Source organism: Ictalurus furcatus, chromosome 7 (genome assembly GCF_023375685.1).
Source record: "Ictalurus furcatus strain D&B chromosome 7, Billie_1.0, whole genome shotgun sequence".
Classification (NCBI taxonomy): Eukaryota; Metazoa; Chordata; class Actinopteri; order Siluriformes; family Ictaluridae; genus Ictalurus; species Ictalurus furcatus.
The window spans coordinates 17,757,250-17,777,974 of NC_071261.1; the positions used below are offsets into that span (position 1 = coordinate 17,757,250).

A 20,725-nucleotide genomic window follows, 5' to 3' on the forward strand; every position below is an offset into this window, starting at 1 on the left:
ATGTTTAGTTGATAACCAGCTTCTTAATATATACCTACCGGTGCTGCACAATATACTGATATACTGAAAATGGAGGCAAAAGAAGCTTATTTTTTGTTATTTGAACATTTGATGAAAATTAATTGATAAATCCTGAGCTTAGCATAAGCCAAAATCAAATCAGTGCAGTCTTGACCAATCAATGCTTTATCGGTTTTCTGTATTACAAGGAATATAGCAAAACGTTGTATAACGACAAAGTTAGACGTATTCCATAAAACAATCCACCCATTCACCTCTCATGAACTGGCTTACTCATCACACAGCACACCTGGGTTATTATCTTCATTTATTTTCTGTAACTATACACTTGAAGTTCATGTTCTCTCTCACGGAGATTACATGCAGAACCGGTTCTTTGTCTCACTTCCATGCAGGGACTTACTTCCTAATGTATCACCAATTTTCCATAAACATTAACTAATAATGCATTTGTGAGAGTGGCGCTGGTGCGTGCGCTGAGATGCACAGCCGAGTCGGCTGGTTCCGTAGCTCTTTATCAATCTATCAGCAGTGGAGCGCTTGTGCTGCGTGTGCATTTTGGTGCTGGCCTGGCTGGAAGTGCTCGTCTCCCCAGAAAAGATGAATTACCCCCATCTCTCGCATATACACACACCATCGAGTATTGCTGCCTGTTCAAACAACACGTTCAAATATGTTTTTTTTTTTTTTCTTAAAGCAATAGAGAAGAGGAGAGTCTTTCAATGTCTAAATAAATAAGTACACAGATTCATTGCAGCTGAGTGCTTTGTAGCCTCTGTGTGTATTCTAGCCACACACAGTGTGTTTTTTTTTTTTTTTTTTTTTTTGTTTTGTTTTATATATTAATACTCTAGCGACCTAACTACTACAAAATGTTTGTCTCTAGTGTCTTTTGTTCAGTAATCCCAGTATTGGGTCAGAGAGTACGTGCTATGCTTTAGGATGCCATCACATCACTCTTCTTCTCCAGTCTGCTTATACTGCTTCTCAGTCTCATTAGGGACACTTGATATCCTTTCATTGTTAATTAAGCACCAAGGTTCCATCTAATACATGGATACACTCAGTAACCCATTAAATAAACTTGTCATCCCTACAGCTTTTATTTCTAATATTAAATTTGGCTAACCATGTAGCCTCGCTTTCCAGAGGATTAATCAACAGGTTTAATCAACAGCTGACGGGCTCTTTTGATTTTGCATGTCTGTTCAAATATTTTAAAAGCAGGATAGCAGATTTAAGGTGGCATGGTCACTCAGGGGGTAGTGTGACCACCTCACACCGTTTCCTCCAATCTCCCATAAGTGCCAGCAGGTGAACTGGTGACTCTAAATTGACCCTATGTGTGAATGTGCTGTGTGCATGGTGCCCTGTGATTGACTGGCGTCCCATTCTGAGTGCGTTTTTTGCCTCACGCCCAGTGTTCCCAGGACAGAATCAGAATCCAGCCTGACCCTGAACAGGGTATAGTGTTTACGAAAGGTGAATGAATGAATGAATGAATGAGAATAGCAGATTTAGTGCATAATCTTTCTTACGTTTCAAATGTGTCTGTGTATGTGTGTGTCGGTCTGGGTGTGTTTGTAAAGGTGGGCTCGAAATGGAAGGATGTGGTCACTAAATGCATCCGAGGACACTTCCAGCCACTGCTCTTGTTCTACTCCAACCCTGAGGGGAGCGCCGTGAAAGGAGTTGAGGTCCCTCGGTCTGAAAGCTCTGCTAGCCATCACAAGCCCTCAGCTAACGGTGAAATCCCAGGTACAGTATCACATGACATATAGTACTCTGATTGTTGGCTGTACCAAGCAAAAAAAACATTTCCTGCACTGAGAAAATATTACCTGGTTTATTACAGTGAGTATCTTTATAGAGTATCAGAAATTTAGAGAAAATCAGGTGTGCTTGAGCTGGAACACATGAAATACCTGAACTGGCTAGGGACAGAAAATATGTGTTCCAGCTCAAGCACACCTGATGCAACTAATGAATCCCTTGATTAGTTGCATCAGCTGTGCTCGAGACAACACCTGTTTTGCATATTTGTGCTATTGTGAGGGATTGAATTCAAGGACATGAATAATTTTGAGACTGGAGAAGTCATTATAAGCATTATATGCATTTTCAGTTGCATTTGGGGAGACCACTTGAAGTATTTGTTGTATTGAACTATTTCAATTGCTTTTGTTTGATTTGTTCATTGCAAGCAGCTGAAAGTCTGTACATTTTGACAATAAACCTGATTTGCAATGGGGGTTGAATAATTTTTTAATGCAACTATACTGGTTTGATACCCTGTCGCTTGCTGACCTTTTGGCAAAAAGCAAGACCCATTTGTTCTCAGCTGGTGCGGGATGAAAATAGTTGTTCTTAATTAGTGCTGCTTCAACCGTGTCATTCGGCGCTGATGTTCATGCTCTGTAGGTTTCTATAATGAACTGCTGAGCTTCAGAATTAATAAAGCATTACAAATGAATTGAAGCCTATGCAGGTGGTTAATTAGCGCTTTGATTTTGTGTGTGTGTGTGTGTGTGTGTGTGTGTGTGTGTGTGTGTGTAGGATTAAGAAGGACAAACAGTGATACAGTTAATCTGAGCTCATGTATTGATCATACAAATTGACTACTGTATTGTACTTTTGGTGCCAGTGCAGTCAGTTTACATTTGCCACTTTGATGATTCTCTGGTGCCATGTACGGTCTATTTAGGATTTCAATATATAAGCTGAACAAAACAAAAAAAAATACATTTGCCATGTGCACTTGACTGTATTCTTTGCTCTTGATTAATGATAAAGATGACATTGGTGTCTGACACACAGCTTTATTTAAAACCCATGTCTGCTTTAAAAACAGACACGTACGTAATGCTGACCTGGTCAGAGGGCAGACCTAAAAGCTGATGTACCGTGCATTGAGAGTGCTACTGCAGTCATTTGGAAGTAATGTGTATTAGTGTTCTTAGTACTTTCACTGAGAGATGAACTATTTGTTGACCTCACATACCCTGAATGACACCCTGTTTAGTCATACACTGCTCCACAACAGTGCAGTTCCAATTTACATTGTTCAGTCTGCCTTTACAATAAAATCATGTCACTAATGATGCATGTTTGAAGATGCTACAGTGTAATGTATTCATTAGACTGCATTTGTTTGTATTCTAATGTCTTGTTTTTTGTTTTTTTTCCTCTCTGTTTGAATACACACACATGCGCACATGCAGGCACCCCGCAGCCAGGCAGTAAGAAGCTGGAACTGACCCGAGAAAACCTGAGTGCTCTGTTGTCAGGTCACGGTACTTTAAAGCAGAAGAGCCAGCCTCTGTCAGCATTCAAGCGTGACACCAACCAGACCAGTGATGGGAAAGGACAAGGTACATAACCCGCAGCAAACGATAAAAAGCTAAAAGAAGGCTAAAACTGATTAGATGGAGTACACTGTGACAAAATGAATATATTGCTTAAGATTAAAACGAAGTTTCACTCATTGCTGTTTTGGCCCGTTTTTATGACTGCAGTTTGATATGAAATGTGGAATCCTTCTAGCGGGCATTTCTTTTCTTATGTCTATTATGCAGTGAGGTTTAAAGGACAGTGATGTTCTTTCTGTCTGTAATAACACTGGTAAAGTGATCTGTTTCCACTCAGCTTTATCCTGAAGTTTTTAGTAGAGAGGAATGGCTTAAGGAAATGTAGGCATCTGAAGAGCTATTAAACAGGCAGTAAACAGTAGACAAGGATAGCATTTCTTTTATTATTAGACATTCCTCTTTTATTACTGCCTGTAATCAGATTATGCCTTCTCTATTATTGTCAATATTATTCCAATAATGAAAGATTTCAACTCACCTTTGTTTTGTTTTTTCCCCCCCCTGACCTCGAGCTATAGAGAGTATCTGTTCAGGCTCAGAAACAGAAAACCAATAAAGCAAGGCTGAAATTTTATTATTGTATGACAAAATACTACATTAGGCCATCACATGACTTGCCTCACTCTGACTAGAAGACTGCTGTTCATGCTTATACATGCTATTTTAAACGGAAAATCTTGTGACTAAAAAAAACCCACAAGTTCCTTTCTAATTTGCAGTGCTTGAAAATGTTTATTTAAAGTGTGATGCAACTGTGAGTCTGGAAGGGTGGAGGTTGGACATGCTTCCTCAACAAGGCATGTGACGTTTGCTGACACACATTTCGAAATCTTGTATGACCTCAGTATGTTTAGAGAGAAATGCTGCTTGGCTGGCTGTGTGAGTGTTTACCTGCCCTGCTGAATCCGAATGTTTCATCAAGGAGTACACACTCCCTTCTTCCCGTCAGCACACAACACTGCTCGTCTTTCCCCAATGCCTTAAAACACCCTCAAATATTAAATATTTGAAAACCTCTCCTCTTGTTCCCTCTCTCATAGTGCTGATTTGGTATTGAGAGATATTAAAGGCAGTGGCAGATCTTTCCTGTACAATCTCCTCATTTCTGCAACACTTCACTTGCTTTTCCCACACACAGCAAAAAGCAGCGACGCACACACACTCATCACACACACATCAATTCTTTTAAAGTCTCGCCAGGCTTTCCCAGAGCCCTCAACGGTGTAGTGAACGAGTCTGGTAGCAGATATTTCTTCCTGTTGTCCAAGTAATGTTCGGTGTAAGACATACCATACATGCGGTGTAAGATGTACAATGAGGGCATGAAGATGCTGCTTATGGAGTTAATGGTCCAGCAATAAAACAAGCAGACACCTTTAAATATATATAAATAAATATTAACATATTATGAATACTAGTAGACGCTCATTGTGCACAAGCTATACTTGCACATGGATTGGGGTATAGAAGTTGTTACCCTGAGGATATGTCAGTTTGGGAATTTTTCTTTTGTCTTACTTGTCGTATAAACTATAAATCCCGTTGGAGTTCTCATCGCTTGGAGGCCAGTCAGTGTTGCTGAGGATGACCCCATATGGACAGCTTAGGGACACTTGGAAGTCATGGAGATGGCATTGGACTGCAGCTGTTGCGGGCAGTTTTGGTGCGGTGTATTTTTGTGCCCGGGTCTCCATCAGTGGACTGATGCAGAATAGACTTCATATTGAGACTGTGGTGAATCTCCTGATTACGAGGATGGGCTCCCTTTTGAGTCTGGTTCCTCTCAAGGTTTCTTTCTCATATCATCTTAGGGAGTTTTTCCTTGCCGCCGTCACCTCTGGCTTTCTCATTAGGGACAAATTTATCAATTTAAAATTTAGATTGGAAATTTATATCTTTCTGCAAAGCTGCTTTGTGACCATGTCAATTATGAAAAGCGTTATGCTGATAAAACTGAAGCTGAGCTGTTTCTTTAAACCAATTTTTAATTTTTTTTTAACAGTAAAAATAAACAGTGAACCAAAGGGCTTCTTTCGAGAACTCTCCAGAGAAGCCCGCAACTTTAACATCATGAAGAGAGACGCTGATAAATCGCACCAGAGGCCCGAAACACCGAGAAACAGAGGTGAGATGGAACACACATACTTTTTTTTTTTTTTTTTTTTTTTATAAAGGTATTAACACTGTATGCAAAACATACAGGAAAAGTAGTACGAAGAACAAAGGGAGTGTGTCAGAAGAAAAGGTAAAATTTATGTTGGGGGGAAAAAAAAACTGCTATTAAAGTTAGCCATTTTATATCAATAGAAATTTTGGTATGGAAGTTTCGTTCAGCGAGAAAAAAATTAATGAACAAAAAATGAATGCTGCTGGGTGATTGCATTCCAAAGTGTGGGGACATTGACACTAAGAGATCTGCTCACACTAATGCCATCTGGCTCTTAGGCCATAGAAATAGCTCAGTATTCCAGTTCTGTGTTGTATAAATAATGGTATTAGGAATGGAGTCGTGCATTTTTGGTAAATGGGCTAGAGCCTTTTTCCCAGCAGGCTTAGCTGCTTAGCTGTACGTATATAAATGTTTTATTTGGAGTATGGCTGCAACCTGAATATAGACTTGAACAGAATTTGGTGTGCGTGTAAACATAGTCAATGTTGGAGTACAGGTGGAACGTGTGCTGAAACTTTTGTATAAGGAATCTATCCCCATTAACAATAGACTAAGACACCCAGCAAATAAACTGGGAAATTAGCTTGTTATGATGCATATACTCTCCATAAATTTAAGTCTGATATATACCAAAACTTTAAACTCATACTATTCTGACTAGAGATGCACCGATACTTTCTCAGCCGATACCGATAACCGATTATTCAGAGTGATATCGGCCGATACCGATAGTTCTGCCTTTTATGCCTTCTTTTAAATTAATAAGAATTAATTCCACAATTCTGAAGGAACTGCAAATAAAAACTTTATTCTCTCCATTTCAACAAGTCGTTTCACAGTAACTGGTCTCATAAACAGAAAACACATTACTCAAATTAACATTAACACATGAACTAAATTCTGAAGATTAAAGTAAGATTCCATAACTTATTGAATGTTATTAATTCATATTAACATTGACTGAATTCTAAAAAACCTCCTGTTAGTCTCACATTCACTCACCACAAACAAAAGCATTTCTACTTCATCACTGAATATCAAACTGGTAATATAAAGGCAAAAAATAAACCTTTTTTTTGATGGTATTAACTCATATTAACATTAACTGGATATGACATATACTACTCTACAAATTTTTCTGTGCAATATATACTTTTTGTCAACTCCTCTTCATTTAAATCTTTTAACAGTGTATTGGCGCTTTAATTCAGAGTGAGCAGCTCAAGCAGTGCAGGGGAAAAAAAGCATTTAGACTCGATGCCGAAACTCCCGCTTCATTGCTGCAGTGTCGGTGTAAAATTTTAGCTGTGCAGAGATTATAGGGCTTACAAACTGCAGTTTTGTCGTCATTCCACACAAGAGACATCTTTACACACAGCACGAAATCTATATGTTTTCCCGCACTCGTTTGACTGACAGGATATAATCTGCCCTGATTATCGGACGTTTCTAAACTATCGGCCGATGGCCCATCACGTGAAAAATTGCCTTTAAATCGGTGCAGCTCTAATTCTGACCACACAGGCTCTCATCAATCAGTGATAATTATGCAAGGGGCTTTTGTGCTGTTTTGAGTGTCAACATTTTCAAGCCTTGACTTAAAACTTTAATGTAATATTCTTTAGTATTAAATCTAATCATATACAAGTTTGTGCCCACCCACCCAGACACACACGCATCTAAACGTGGCTATAGCATGATTTAAAGCCTTTATCCAGCATTGTCAGCAAAATGTAGCCAAATGGCTAATGTAGTCAGAGTAAAAGCCCTGCAGTTTTCTGTCCAGTGATTGATTCAGCGTCCCAGGCAATATTAACTCCTCTATCATATCACATAACTGTCACTGCAGTACATTTACTCCTGTGCTTCTATACTGTCTGCTTCACTGAGATGAGCTTGAATGGGAGTGCAATGATCATCGTTAACAACTTTTACACAAAGAGTGTGTGTGTGCATGTGCGCGTGCGTGTGTGTATGGACATTATATAGTCTGTATGCATTGTTGGAACTATATGGAGTGTGCATACATGCCTGATTATTTTGACATTGACCCCTGCAATGGCTTCCAATCTTTCTCAGACAAGTATACAAGCATGAAGGCTTTAAATGGACATATAAGTGCACTTACTTTACTTATACTAGCAGATCTTACTCCAGTGGTGTCTTCTAACACACTAACGTTTATTTTATGTCTATACCCTTAGAGATACGTGCATATGCACATATTTCTTCTTATTACTCTATCTGAAGACTTCATAATGGTCGCCTTGTACCAGCCTTGTACATTCAACCTGAGATGAAAAACAGTGGCCCTTGCACCAACGCATTGTGTATTATCCTTTGTATCAGAGATCTAGAAAAGCCTATAGATTAATTCAGCCTTGTTCAGACCAAAAAGAGTCACCCTTCCACCTTCAGTGGGATAGAAAAGAGCTCCTTTCTTCACATGATGTATTTACACTATGCCGTATTGAGAAAAGTCAGCTTTATTATTTAAACAAAACAGTAAATGATTTACATCTCTGTATTTATTTTTTTTTCCTCTTCCCAGACACAGCCTCAGAGAGGTCCTATTCGCGATCACTCTCGCCTCCTGAGAACGGATTTAAAAACGCAGAGTCCCGGCTGTATAGAAGTCAGGGCGTGGGCCCGACACGGGCACAGCGCTCACCCCGCACAAACAGGCGTGTAGCTCATGCACCACGTTCACATTCTCAACCTCGCATCCCAGTTCACCCTCCATCCAGCAATCCGTCCTCAAGATTAGATTTCTCCAACGGTTATGATACAGACAGTAGCTTTGACTCAAGAGAGCGTCCTAACGGAGCATTACGCACTCATGCTAACCGAGCTTGGAAGCCCATGCGCCAGGTCCTCAATGTAGACAGCATACTGAGCAACAACAACGAGAGCCGTCTCCCCAGCCTGGGTCAGCAGACCTCTGACCCGAAGAGGCTGCTGTATGAACGTGAGACCAGTTGGTCTGCGCGTGAAGATGGTAAAACTAAAAACTTGATGACTATTTACGAGGACGAGCAGCGTCATGAACTGGGCAGCAGGAGCTCACTGGAATCAGAAAGCCGTGAAAGAGAAAGGACCAAAGGCACTGTTAACCACTTCGCACTAAAAAAAGAAAACTGGAAGAACCAGCGAATGGAATCTGGATATGAGAGCAGCGACAGGCTGAGCAATGGCTCGGCTGGTATGGACTCTCCCGTGGTGGAGAATGTAGGTGCAAGAGAGCGACGGCGTGTCCCTGAGGTACACATACTGAGGTAAGAGTGGCTTTCTGTCTACATTTTTCTTTTTTGGCATAGGTGGAACTGAATCCTGGCAAATCAGTCCCTCCAGGATTTTGCCATTTTTATCTTGCAGAAATGAACGCAAAATCAGGCAAACTCCCACAATATTCAGAGGAGCTTGCAATTTTTCAAAATTACCACAGATTTTCCTCAGTTTTGGGCCAAGACTCGCATCACATCTTTGATTCATGTGCGTTCCACACGAGTACAGCTAAAAGGTCTCATTTACCAACAAACATCACTGTGAAAGACCATTTCGTGCAATTGCAATTTCAGTAATTCAAGTAGTTTTCTGCAAAAAAAAAAAAAAAAAAAGCCAACGAAAAAAGTCACAGCAAAATCAAGCATTTTTGGCTGCAACAATCACAAAAAAAACGTTGCACAATCCTGTACAGACTGAGTAAATGCTTTGAGTGGTTTCTGTGAAAATGTCGTTTACAAGCAAGTCAGAGCCTGGATTAAACAGGGTCGTTATGAAATGCAAAAATTGTAAGTGAAATTTCTGACATTAGAAATTGTTACTTTATATTATTTTCAGTTTAATTTCGAATGCCTAGTTTAAACTAAACGTATTTTGACACTGTATAGAAGTGCTGCTGTTTTTTTAATAGTTAACAGCTCTAGCTCCACTTCTGTGTTGTAAATAATGAATAATGTTTTTATAATGTTGTGAGGAATGGTGTCATTCACTTTTGGTATGTGGGTTAGAGCATTTTCAGTCAGGCTTAACTGCTTTCTGGTAACGTGGTAATTTAATGCGCCTGATATTTCTCAGCTAAAAACATTGTAGCCCAGGCATATCTTCATATTGACTAGATGTGTATTAAGTGGTTTATCTTATTACGAAGCTACAAATGAACTGAGCGAGGCTGTACACATGAGCCACCCCTTGGCATTTTCCACATAGTGATGCACATATTAAATAAATGTACAGTATATTGAGGCTTTTTTAAATATTATGCTGCAGGTTGCTGGATGAAATGCTGAATACAAGGGCTATTCCTCCAATTTTTTCACAATTTATCATGTGTAACGCTGTTATACAGCATTAGTTAGCAATTTTAATGAGTGCTATGTTAGATTTATTAATGCTGACACTTTTATACAAAGTGATATCTAGCTACTACCTCACCACCACTAAACATGCACAGTATGTCTGTATATGTTCCGTTAAACATTCCTGAGCTGGGGTAACGCTGTCATTTTATTAGAGTAATCTTCATGGCTCCATCCAGACAAGTTACTGAGTGTGCTAAAGTGCTGTAGCTTTGTGCAAGCTTTCCCTTCCTGCAGTAGAGTTCGATGAGGAGAATTGCTGTTGCAGTAATTTACAGACTCACTCATTGAAATTGAATGAATGTGGTGTTGGCAGTGTTCCACAGATCCAAAATAATAATAAAACCTTAAGACCCACTCAATTAAAGGCTCAATTTAAACTGCTTGAAGGGAAATAAGTGACACAGAAGTTTTTAGTAATCACAACAAAGATGAGCATTTTCAGAGACAAGGTTTGTCTGTGCTTTTTGATGCATGTTTGATATTCTTGCTTTTTTATTATTTTTATTTCATCTATATTTTCATGGTTTTTGCAAGCAAGGGATATGTAACCAAATATTAAGTGATCTTTACTTTAAGACCATCTGTTCCTATACTTTTGCTCACCTAAAAATTGGGTGGTCTGCCACCAATGGTGCAATGTTTTAAGTTGTTTAACATCTAGAGATGTAAATATGAGGATATGAAAGCTGACATTCTGGTCTATTGTCTCGTATTCATCTTTTGATCACAAACCCAAATGTCTTCAATGTATTGCGAAAACAATAGAATTGGCCCAGAATTTGTATTTGTGGTGTTAATTTACTGGAAATGTAACAATATTTAAGCTTAAATAAAATAAATATACAATTTGTTACTTAATACTTTAGAACATACTATTAGTCTCAGTAGAAAATTAAGGTATTGTCATGTGGGAATGTACCAGAAGTGGAATGCCACTGTCAATAGCATTAATGCTTTGTGTTTTAGTTCCAGCCTGTTTTGGTCTTGAAATTTGATAAACCTTTTGCAGCCAACTTGTAATTTAAGGTGTTATCAAATACTTCCAGGATAGATGTAAATAATAATAATAATAATAATAATAATAATAATAATAATAAATGTTTCTCTTCTGAGAAAAGGGCTAAAGAGCCATGGTAGTGATCACATTCCACCATGGTGAAGCAATGGTTTTGTGTGTGCGTGTGTGTGTGTGTGTGTGTTCTTGAAAAGCCAGGGTGTGGGGAAAACCTGTAACCTGCAATATACACTGCCAAATCCACATGAGGAGTTTAGCAATTGTGTTTTGTCACTCAGTCTGTTAATTGTGTACTTTTTAGGGACCCAGATTACCAACAGAGGTATGAGGACTCAAAGGCAGACAGTTCGCAAACTCCATTTTCTTACGGTAAGTGCTCTGATGCTAAACAGAACAAAATAAGATGGATGCCGTGTCAGACAACTATGCCGAACTTTTCTTTCATTGTTCTTTTATATTCTGAAAGAGATTATATGGCAAAAGTGAGGGAGGGAGGGTGCAGGAGAGGACGGGATGCAGCAGGAGTCTGAGTGTATGCTCTGTCTGTTCATCCTGGCACATGGCTCACAATAAAGATGTCATTCAGCCTCCTACGGATTATGCAACAACACAACGTACTCGTCACTTTCAGCAGAAAGTAAAACAAAGACAAAGAAATGTTTATTTCTCCAAATCGTAGTCCAGGGCAGTGGCGCTTGCTTCTCTGCAGGAGTGATTCAGGATTAATAGACTGGTGCTGCCCAGCTGTGCCCACGCTGCCAGAAAATGACAAGAGCAGGGTTGTCAGAAACGTGACATTTAAACCCACATGAATTTATTTTTTATTTTTTTAAGTGTTTTTGTTTTGTCTCTACTCTTGTTATTTTATCTTCTCGATTATCATACTCCAAATGACTTGATGTGTTAAAGGGGCAAACAAAAATAGTAAGCTTTAGATGTTTTTGTCCTGTTGAAGGTAGTTTATATAACAGTTATGAGTTGATGAATTGAAGCGGAAAGAGCAGCATTTAGAACTGACCTCATGCTGGCCTGTGAGTGCCTCTATACCCATGGACATGTTTGCTGACCTTAAAGATTTGTTGTTTCTATCTTCTGTGAGATGTTCATTCATTTAATAAATATTAAAGTCGATCATATGAAAATAGCTCTCAAGATTTTTCAGTTAATGCCAAACTGCATAAATGTCATTCTTGTATGTCATGCATGTACAGTTGCAATCAAAATTATTCAAGCCCCATTGCAAATCAGGTTTATTGTCAAATTTGCAGACTTTCAGCTGTTTGCAATTAACAATTCAAACAAAAGCAATTGAAATTGTTCTTTCCCCAAATTCAGCTGAAAATGCAACTTGTAATGATTTCTCCAGTCTCAAAATTATTCAAGCCCTTCATGGCAAGCATATTTAGTACTTAGTAGAGCACCTTTTTGCTGTTATGACCTGCTGCAAACGAGATGCATAGCCAGACACCAGCTTCTGGCAGCGTTCCTGAGGAACCTTAGCCAATTCCTCATGATCAATGGCCTCCAGTTCAGTAATATTCTTGGGTTTGCATGCTGCAACCGCCTTCTTCAAATCCCACCTGAGATTTTCTATGGGGTTCAAGTCAGGTGACTGTAATGGCCCTGTAGAATCTTCCAGGACTTCTTCTGCAACCAAGCCTTGGTGGAATTTGAGGTATGCCTGTGATCATTGTACTGTTGGAAGGTCCAGTGACACCCAAGCTTCAGCTTCCTCACAGACAGCATGACATTTTCTCCTCGGATTTCCTGATATTTCAATGAATCCATCTTGCCTTCCACACGCTGCAGGTTTCCAGTGCCAGAGGATGCAAAGCAGCCCCAGAGCATCACCAAGCCACCACCATGGTTGACTGTGGACAGAGTGTTCTTTCTTCATTCTTCTTCCTCCAGACATACCGCTGATCCATCGTGCCGAAAAGTTCCAGTTTTGTTTCATCGCTGCACAGAACAGAATCCCAAAATTTCTATGGCTTATTTATAAGATTTTGAGCCGACTTTTCTTGTGCTCTTGGGTCAGTAGTGGTGTACGTCTTGGAGTTCTGGCATGGAAACCTTCTGTGTTTAGTACACTCCTTAATGCACTCACTGAACCTTCAGTGCCTGTTGCCAGCAAGTCTTGCTGCAGGTCTTTTGCAGTCACTTGAGGGTTTTTCACAGCCTGCCTTCTCAGAAATCTGGTTGCACCCATTGATAGCTTCCTTTTTCTGCCCCGTCCAGGTATTTCATTTATTTTCTGCCACTAGCCAGTTCAGGTAATTAATGTGTTCCAGCTCAAGCACACGTGGTACAACTAATGAAGCCCATGATTAGTTGCATCAGGTGTGTTTGAGACAACACCTGTTTTGCATATTTGTGCTGTTGTGAGGGATTCTATTCAGGGGGTTGAATACTTGTGAAACTGGAGAAATCATTAGAAGTTGCATTTTCAGTTGAATTTGGGGGAACCACTTGAAGCATTCGTTGTGTTGAACTATTTCAATTGCTTTTGTTTGATTTGTTCATTGCAAACAGCTGAAAGTCTGTATATTTTGACAATAAACCTGATTTGCAATGGGGGGTTGAATAATTTTGTTTGCAACTGTAGGTGCAGCAGTTCTGGCATGTTATTTCATGTTTGATGTTGACTTGTATGTAAGGTTTGTGTTTCTCCCTTCTATTTTATTCTGTTCCACTCAGTTTCAGTGTGTTCATTCTGCTGAGCGTTAGTATCCTGTGTTTAAAGCTGCAGGAGAAGATAAAACATTTAGCATGTGTGGATCAAACTTATATTGACAGGGTTATTGTAGCGAATCTGATTGGTTGAAAAAAATTAAAGTCTTTATCTCAAATTATAAGTGAACAAAAGTGATTAGTTTGTTTTGGGTGTAGCTGAATTTGCTCATTATTATCCACAGTGGTTGGTATAGTAGTGATGCATCAACATGAAGATTTTTGCCAAAGATGTCAAATCCTTTTAGTTTGGTTTTGAATTTTAACTACAGGCTGTCCCAGAAATCTCCATAAATAAGGGACTATGTTTCTCAGCACCACGTTGGTTGTGTCTTCTTCAGTGGACGTCTACTTCTCTGCTATTTCCAGTCTTTTTGAATTTGTTAATAAGTTTGCAACAGTTTTGTGTGTGATGTGCTTGTCCTGTTGCCTCTTAAAGTCCATTGCAACCTTGCGACAGCTTCCCAATACAGCTATGAGAATGATTTCAATACGTCCTTCTTTTCTCAAAGGCATTCTTAAAGGCTGTCTAATACAGTGGGGGAAATAAGTATTGAACGCGACAACATTGTTTTCAGTAAATATATTTCCAATGAGTCTATTCACATGAAATTTTCACCAGACATCAGTATTAACTCAAGAAATCTGGAAATATAAAGAATTCACAACATTAAAGTCCATAAATGCAGCACAGTCAAGCTGCCACTGTTGGGCCCTTGAGCAAGGCCCTTAACCCTCTCTGCTCCAGGCGCGCTGTATCATGGCTGACCCTGCGCTCTGACCCCAACTTCCTAACATGCTGGGGTATGCGGAAAAAAAGAATTTCACTGTGCTGTAATGTATACGTGATTAAAAAAGACTCATTATAAATGAGGTTGTGTGTCATAAAGAAAAATGACACAGGGAAAAAAAAAGTATTTGACTCAAAATGTTTAATTATCAGTTTTTAGTTTATTACCCACAGTATTTTTTTTTAACTCTGAGCTTTAGCTCAATTTACATGTGTACTGTGCAGAAATACACAGTTAGAAACATTCTATGGGATTCCTCTTCCCCATGTTGTGTATATTTTTTTATCCTGAAATGCATAAAATATTAACTTCAATGCAGACTACAGCCACAAAAACTGAAGAGTGTGTCATGCCATATAATTGAGTTTCTCCCCTCTGCTGCCATTCTTGTCACAAAATGTTTGATATCAAGAAGCCACTCGTGAAAAACAAAGACATGCAAATCTGATTACACTGGTTTTTGATCAGATTTGAAACCACATTTATATGTTTGGTTTTGGTCATTCAGAATGCATAATATCCTTCCTGCTGTAATCAGTTATGCTTTAAAAAAATAATAAAGAGGGGTGGGAAGGGTCTGGCTGCCTGATCATAGCCTTTGTTTGCACTATCTTTTACCTTTTTAGGAGGGTGTTTAAAAGAAAGCTGCTTGTTCGTGTGATTTCTTTTCTCAAATGCTAACTGCCCTGTATTTTCCGTATTTTGTCTGCATTTGTTTAAGCTCAGTGCTGCGCTCACTACTTTCCCAGCTGAGAGGTGCATTTTGTGTCCCACCAGCTGTAGCTAAAGGTCAAGTCAGCAGGAACTACTGAAAGTTCAACCTGTTAAATGGACATAGCCTTTATTGGGTTGGATTTAGTATAGCATCTTAACATAAAATGAGAGCTGTTTCTAATAATACTGTGTGCAAAAAAATCATTATTGTATCATGTACAACCTGATACATATATCTGATAGCAATCTGATCTAGCTGCAAGTTACTCATCGTAGCTTTGTAGTGATGGCTGTTTTTGGAACAGAATTTCTACTGACGAAACTGCTAGTGACACATGGCTCGTTTTAGCATTTGGCCTCCAAATATATCTTGAAGTTTGGAGGTCAGTTACTGTATGTTTTCTGCACTTTTGACGATCAGTAGCTTGTGCTACTGTACATTTTGTCATTTTAAATCTTCGCAATTGTAAAAATGCTAAGAGCAGTTTTACTATTTAGGAACAAATATGTTTGATTGTATTAAATGCCCTTTGCGTACACTTTTGTACCTTATCTGGCTATTTGTTTGTATGTTCGTGGTTCTGAATTTAAGTCTGGCTGAGCTAACATACAAAACAGGTGTGGGACAGTGAGCTGAGTTGTGGCACTGCCAGTGATCTCACTCTCCCAGTTCAGACCAGAATTTATGGGTGCAGTTCTACCACCCATAGCCCTTCCCTTCCAGCCGGTCTATCTTAAGCTCCCACACTGCCAGGAGCACTGCCACAGGCCTGTTTCGCCGCATGATATATTTATGTCCTTAATTAATGCTTCTCCAAGTGTGAGATTATGATTAGAATAGCAGTGTTCTGTGCCCTTGGCTGTGTTCAGTGAAGGTGTGTACACATGAACGAAGGAATTCACAGGGGCAGTGTAGATGAGATCATGTCTCAAACTGTGGTTATTGTTTTTACTGCTTAGAAAAATTATTGTTTTTATTTCGCAGTGCTGTTGAATTATCACGTCAAGTTGGTCAGAAGGTGTTGATTTTCTATAATAGAAGTTCTGATATTGTTTCCAGCTATAAATCAAATGATCGGTTTATATTAAATGCACTCATTCTATATACATTATTGTTTTAATAGTAATAACTAATTCACAGGGACTTGCATGGAAAGCACTACCCAGAATCCAATTTTTAATTTAAAGTTTAATAACAAACAATTTGAAAAAAAAAAACAAGTTTAACAAAGTACGTTAAAAAAGAACGTTGCGTCTCGTGGTTTCTAGGTAGCATGTGTGTGTTAGTCTTATTTATTTCAAGAAAGAAGGGAAAAAAAAAGAGGCAAGTGAAGGAGTGACTGTTTACAGCTTATGTAATGTAAGTGATCACAGGACCTAACTTCTCTCCTGGAGGTTCCACAACATTCCACTACACTCTATGGCCAAAGGTTGACCACACCTGACCACCTACTGTACTGTAAATGTGGGTCTTCCCCAAACTGTTGCCACAAAGGTAAAAGTCACAGTTTTGTTGCCACAAAAGTAAGACAGAATTGTTTAGGATGTTTGTATGCTGTAGCATTAAAGTTTCCCTTTGCTGAAACTAAGAGCATGACAGTGGCCCTGTGCACAAAGCGAGCTCCATGATGCAATGGTTTGTCAAGGTTGGAGTGGAAGAACTCAAGTGACCTGCACAGAACCCTGATTTCAACCCCAACATTTGGGATGAACTGGAATGCCAAGTGAGCCCCAGGTGTCCTCACCCTCACTAATGCGCTTGTGGATGAATGAACAAATCCCCTAACTAAACTAAATTAATTGAACTAAATCAATCATGAGCAGGCTGGTCATATGCTTTCTAGTTGGAACATTTGGCCTTCCCAGAAAATTAAAAGCTAAGCCCTCAGATTCTGTAGAAATATTCCTAAGTGCAGTGATGACTGTAGGGCTGCAGCTAACGATTATTTTCATAATCGATCAATCAGTCGGTTATTTATTTTTTTTTTTCCTAATTCGATTAATCATATCGCATTTTTGTAATACAAAATAGATGAAAAATCCACAAACTGAGTGTTACAAATATAAACACTCTTATACAAAAAATTATAAAACTTTACATTAACACAACTGTTTGTCCAATTGTATGTGTGTGTAAAAGGTTATATTTTATATATAAGTATTTATGCATTATTTTAATGCATGCACAAATAAACACCAATAATTAAACTACGGTCATAAATAAATAATAAAATCTCACTTTCACTGCACCTTGTGGTTTCTGTTAGTCACTGCCTTTAGACATATTATTTTACTTGTGTTTACTTTGATCATACCATTTTAATTAGACATTACAGATCTTGCTTGCACTCGCACTGTTTATCACCACATCTACACTGCGAGTGAGGAGCAACGCGGCCTCGTTAGTAATACATCACTTCCGTTATAATAAACGACAAAATTTACACTGCATGCGTGCAAATGCACCATATAATGACTAAACTTAAATTAAACTAAATCTTTTAAGCAATTCGCACCAGTTTCCCCAAGCCCTTGAACAGTGGATCATTTTATATATAAACATGATATAGACATGTTTGTGCCCGTGCGCAACTGACGAGCTTCCATGCTACACAAACTCCGCTTTGTAAAGTTTACAGGTTACAGTGTTTAATTTAAAATGTGCCCCTACCTTACGCCTCCATCTGATGGTGACTGAGATCATGTTGGGTATAAAAGGTAATGTTGATGTAAACAAGAAATTTATTTTCATTGCCTCTGGGTATTCTGTTAAAACTAGCGGCATCGCATTACGTGCGTTTGACGTCATGCACCATCGACTGGAAAAGGCTTATACTTCCGGTATACAGTAAAAAAAAAAAACTGCTTGCGTTCCATTTAAGATGATACTACCTTTCTAAAAATTCACACACTAGACGGTAGAGTATAGAGTGCATAGTGTAAGTGTGTAGTATGTCATTTGGGACAAAACTTTAGTATTTACTCTCCGGTGTGTGTTTTTGGAACAGAAGTAACTTAATGAGTAAACATGCCCCGTGCCACGCAGACCAACTAATCAATTATGAGATTCATCAAGAACAATAATTTTCTTAATCGATTATTATCGATTTTATCAATTAGTTGTTGCAGCTCTAGTTGCCTGTTCTGTGATTAATAACACTGTGATCATATTTCACATTTATACTTCTGTATGGGTATGACTGCAGTGCAACAGCTTTATTTGACCAGCAAGTAAAACATGCAGGAAGTACGTGAGCTATACAGTGAGCCTTCAAACAGCAACAACCCACAAATGGTTTGTGTAAATCTTCACCCGAACAAGTGCAAAGTCTTCTGTTTTGCTCTCTGTTGATAGCATTATATCTGCTGCCATCACTTTAAGTTGTGGCCTTCAAACAAAGATCCTTTACAGGGGGCTTAGCAGCTTAAACATGATCGGCTTGGAAGAAGAGGGTAAAAGGGAAACCCAAATCAAGGTCTAAAGTTCGGTCATAATTATGGATGTGGCTGCTAATGCTCTGAGAAAATAATAACAGAAGGAGGGAGAAAGCCGTGTGCTGACGCATCACATCTCTGTCACGCAGGCTAGTGCAGTTTCAGGTCTCTGGGTTTGCAGGCTGTATCTCCAGGAGAGAAATCGCACCATCCTGCTTAAATGCTGCTATATCCCGACCATGCAGGGCTTTTTTCCCCCCATATTTTTTGTGTACTTTTATTTTCCTCAGGCATATCTTCAGAATGCTCATTTTTGTACTTTGTGCAACATTAAGCAGAAAAAACTCCACTGTGCTGATGAGTAGAAATATTACAATGACAATATAGTTTCCACATTTGAATAATATAATTTAAGGTTTAAAATTTTAAATGATTAAGTTTAAATGAAGTAGTTTAATCTGGCTGGAATTTATTAGGCATTTGGATACGGTTTTAAATGTTTAGTAAGTTTCCACATTAACCAAAGTATGTATCTGCAGTGTGTTCTCTTCCCAGCAGCGCTTTGTCTGGATCCTGAGCGCCCCCTGGTGGTTTTATTTTGCTTTCACATTTTCCTTTTCCTCTCTTAGATGATGTATCTCCTAGGAGGAGAAATGCTGGACTTTTGAGGCAATTTAGATTTGATAAAAAATCTTATCTACTAGTGACCTGATGACAAATTATTTCCTCGGTTATTCATTGTTTACTTGCTGTTTGCTGTGTTTACTCCATGGATTTCTCATTTATTTATTTTATTTCTTGGCGACTAAGAGGCTAGCTTAGACTGGGAAGCAGCCAGTGCTTTTACACTATCAAATATGCATTGTTGTCATTTCTTTGTCATTGTGCAAAACCATATTTAGCTGAATTAATTTAAAACTGTTCATACCAACTCTGTAAAGACATACTGCATCCTTTTGTGCAGATATAATACAAAATTGATGAGGAGCTCAAAACTGATTTGATATCCAGTAGAAAAGTATGTCTTAAACAATTTTAACAAAGTAATACGAGTCTAATTTGTATTCTCGTTTTCTTTTTATAGGTGAATTGCGAGGGAAAACTCACGAACATATTCCCAGGTAAAGCATTGGTGAAGGTTTAAAAATGTTTTGTCTCTGAAACACATTGGGCACTTTTCAACATTTCAGGTTGTTTTGTTCTGTTTCTGGAAAGTCGTATTAATTCATTTTCATTGAATTAATTAATCCATTTAATTTCATTGTCTGTATATCTTGTCAATGTCTTAAATCAAACACAAAAATCATTGTTAAATTAAATGGCATGATTAAATGACGACATCTTTATGTAATAGACAGAACAGAAGAGGTCACATGGACAGAACAGACGGAGTGAATGGTAGTACTGCGACTGGGTTATTAAGCAAAACAAGCAGCTCCGAGTGGAACAGCTCTGATGATTTGGCCGGTCCTGTATCAGAGCAGGAGGATTCTTTATTTCGCAATGATGTGCCTCCGCTTGTTCATCACAAACCATACCAGAGTCTTTCTCGCACCTCAGTTCCACCATTACCCCCCAAACCCAAAGTCCTGAGATCTGAAAACACGAGAGTTCTGATCCCAAACTCTGCTCACATGAGACCCAAATCCCCGGCCTATAAAGCAGCAGCTTTTTCAAAGATGAGCTCGGAGATATGTTTCGAGAACTCTGAGCCAAACATGCCCTCCTCATCAGACAGCAGCTCTAAATCCGGCTCGTCCGACCAGGACAGGAACGATCTGTCTCCCAGTGAGAGTGAGGACAAGTGTCCCAGCATCCCTGATTGTTGTGTCGAATCCACTGCCACGAGAGAGTATGCAATCCCCACCACCTACTTTTCTGTTGATAGCTGCATGACAGACACTTACCGGGCTAAGTACCATAAGAAAATATCTGCGGCAGATTCTAAAACAGGAGAGCACACATCATCTAGTGAGAGCGATCATGGGGAAACTGCATCCCCAACTCTCGCAGACGTAAAGATCCCAGATCTGTCCAGAGCCAAGAAAGAAACAGGTATTATTGCCATGTAGTCCAAATTTTGACATCCTAATAACTTCTTGTAGTAGACCAGACCGCTG

The 20,725-nt window shown here is 39.0% G+C and overlaps 1 protein-coding gene across 1 annotated transcript in view; it reads left to right on the plus strand.

The window, feature by feature from the left end:
* Positions 1–20,725, plus strand: part of LOC128610005 (inactive ubiquitin carboxyl-terminal hydrolase 53) — a 43,019-nt gene that overhangs the window by 20,670 nt on the left and 1,624 nt on the right. The window contains exons 10-16 of the mRNA XM_053629006.1: positions 1,611–1,779; positions 3,243–3,392; positions 5,392–5,514; positions 8,111–8,834; positions 11,237–11,304; positions 19,690–19,726; positions 19,960–20,660. Of these exons, the coding sequence (XP_053484981.1) occupies positions 1,611–1,779; positions 3,243–3,392; positions 5,392–5,514; positions 8,111–8,834; positions 11,237–11,304; positions 19,690–19,726; positions 19,960–20,660 (1,972 nt within the window). The remainder of the gene's footprint in view (positions 1–1,610; positions 1,780–3,242; positions 3,393–5,391; positions 5,515–8,110; positions 8,835–11,236; positions 11,305–19,689; positions 19,727–19,959; positions 20,661–20,725) is intronic.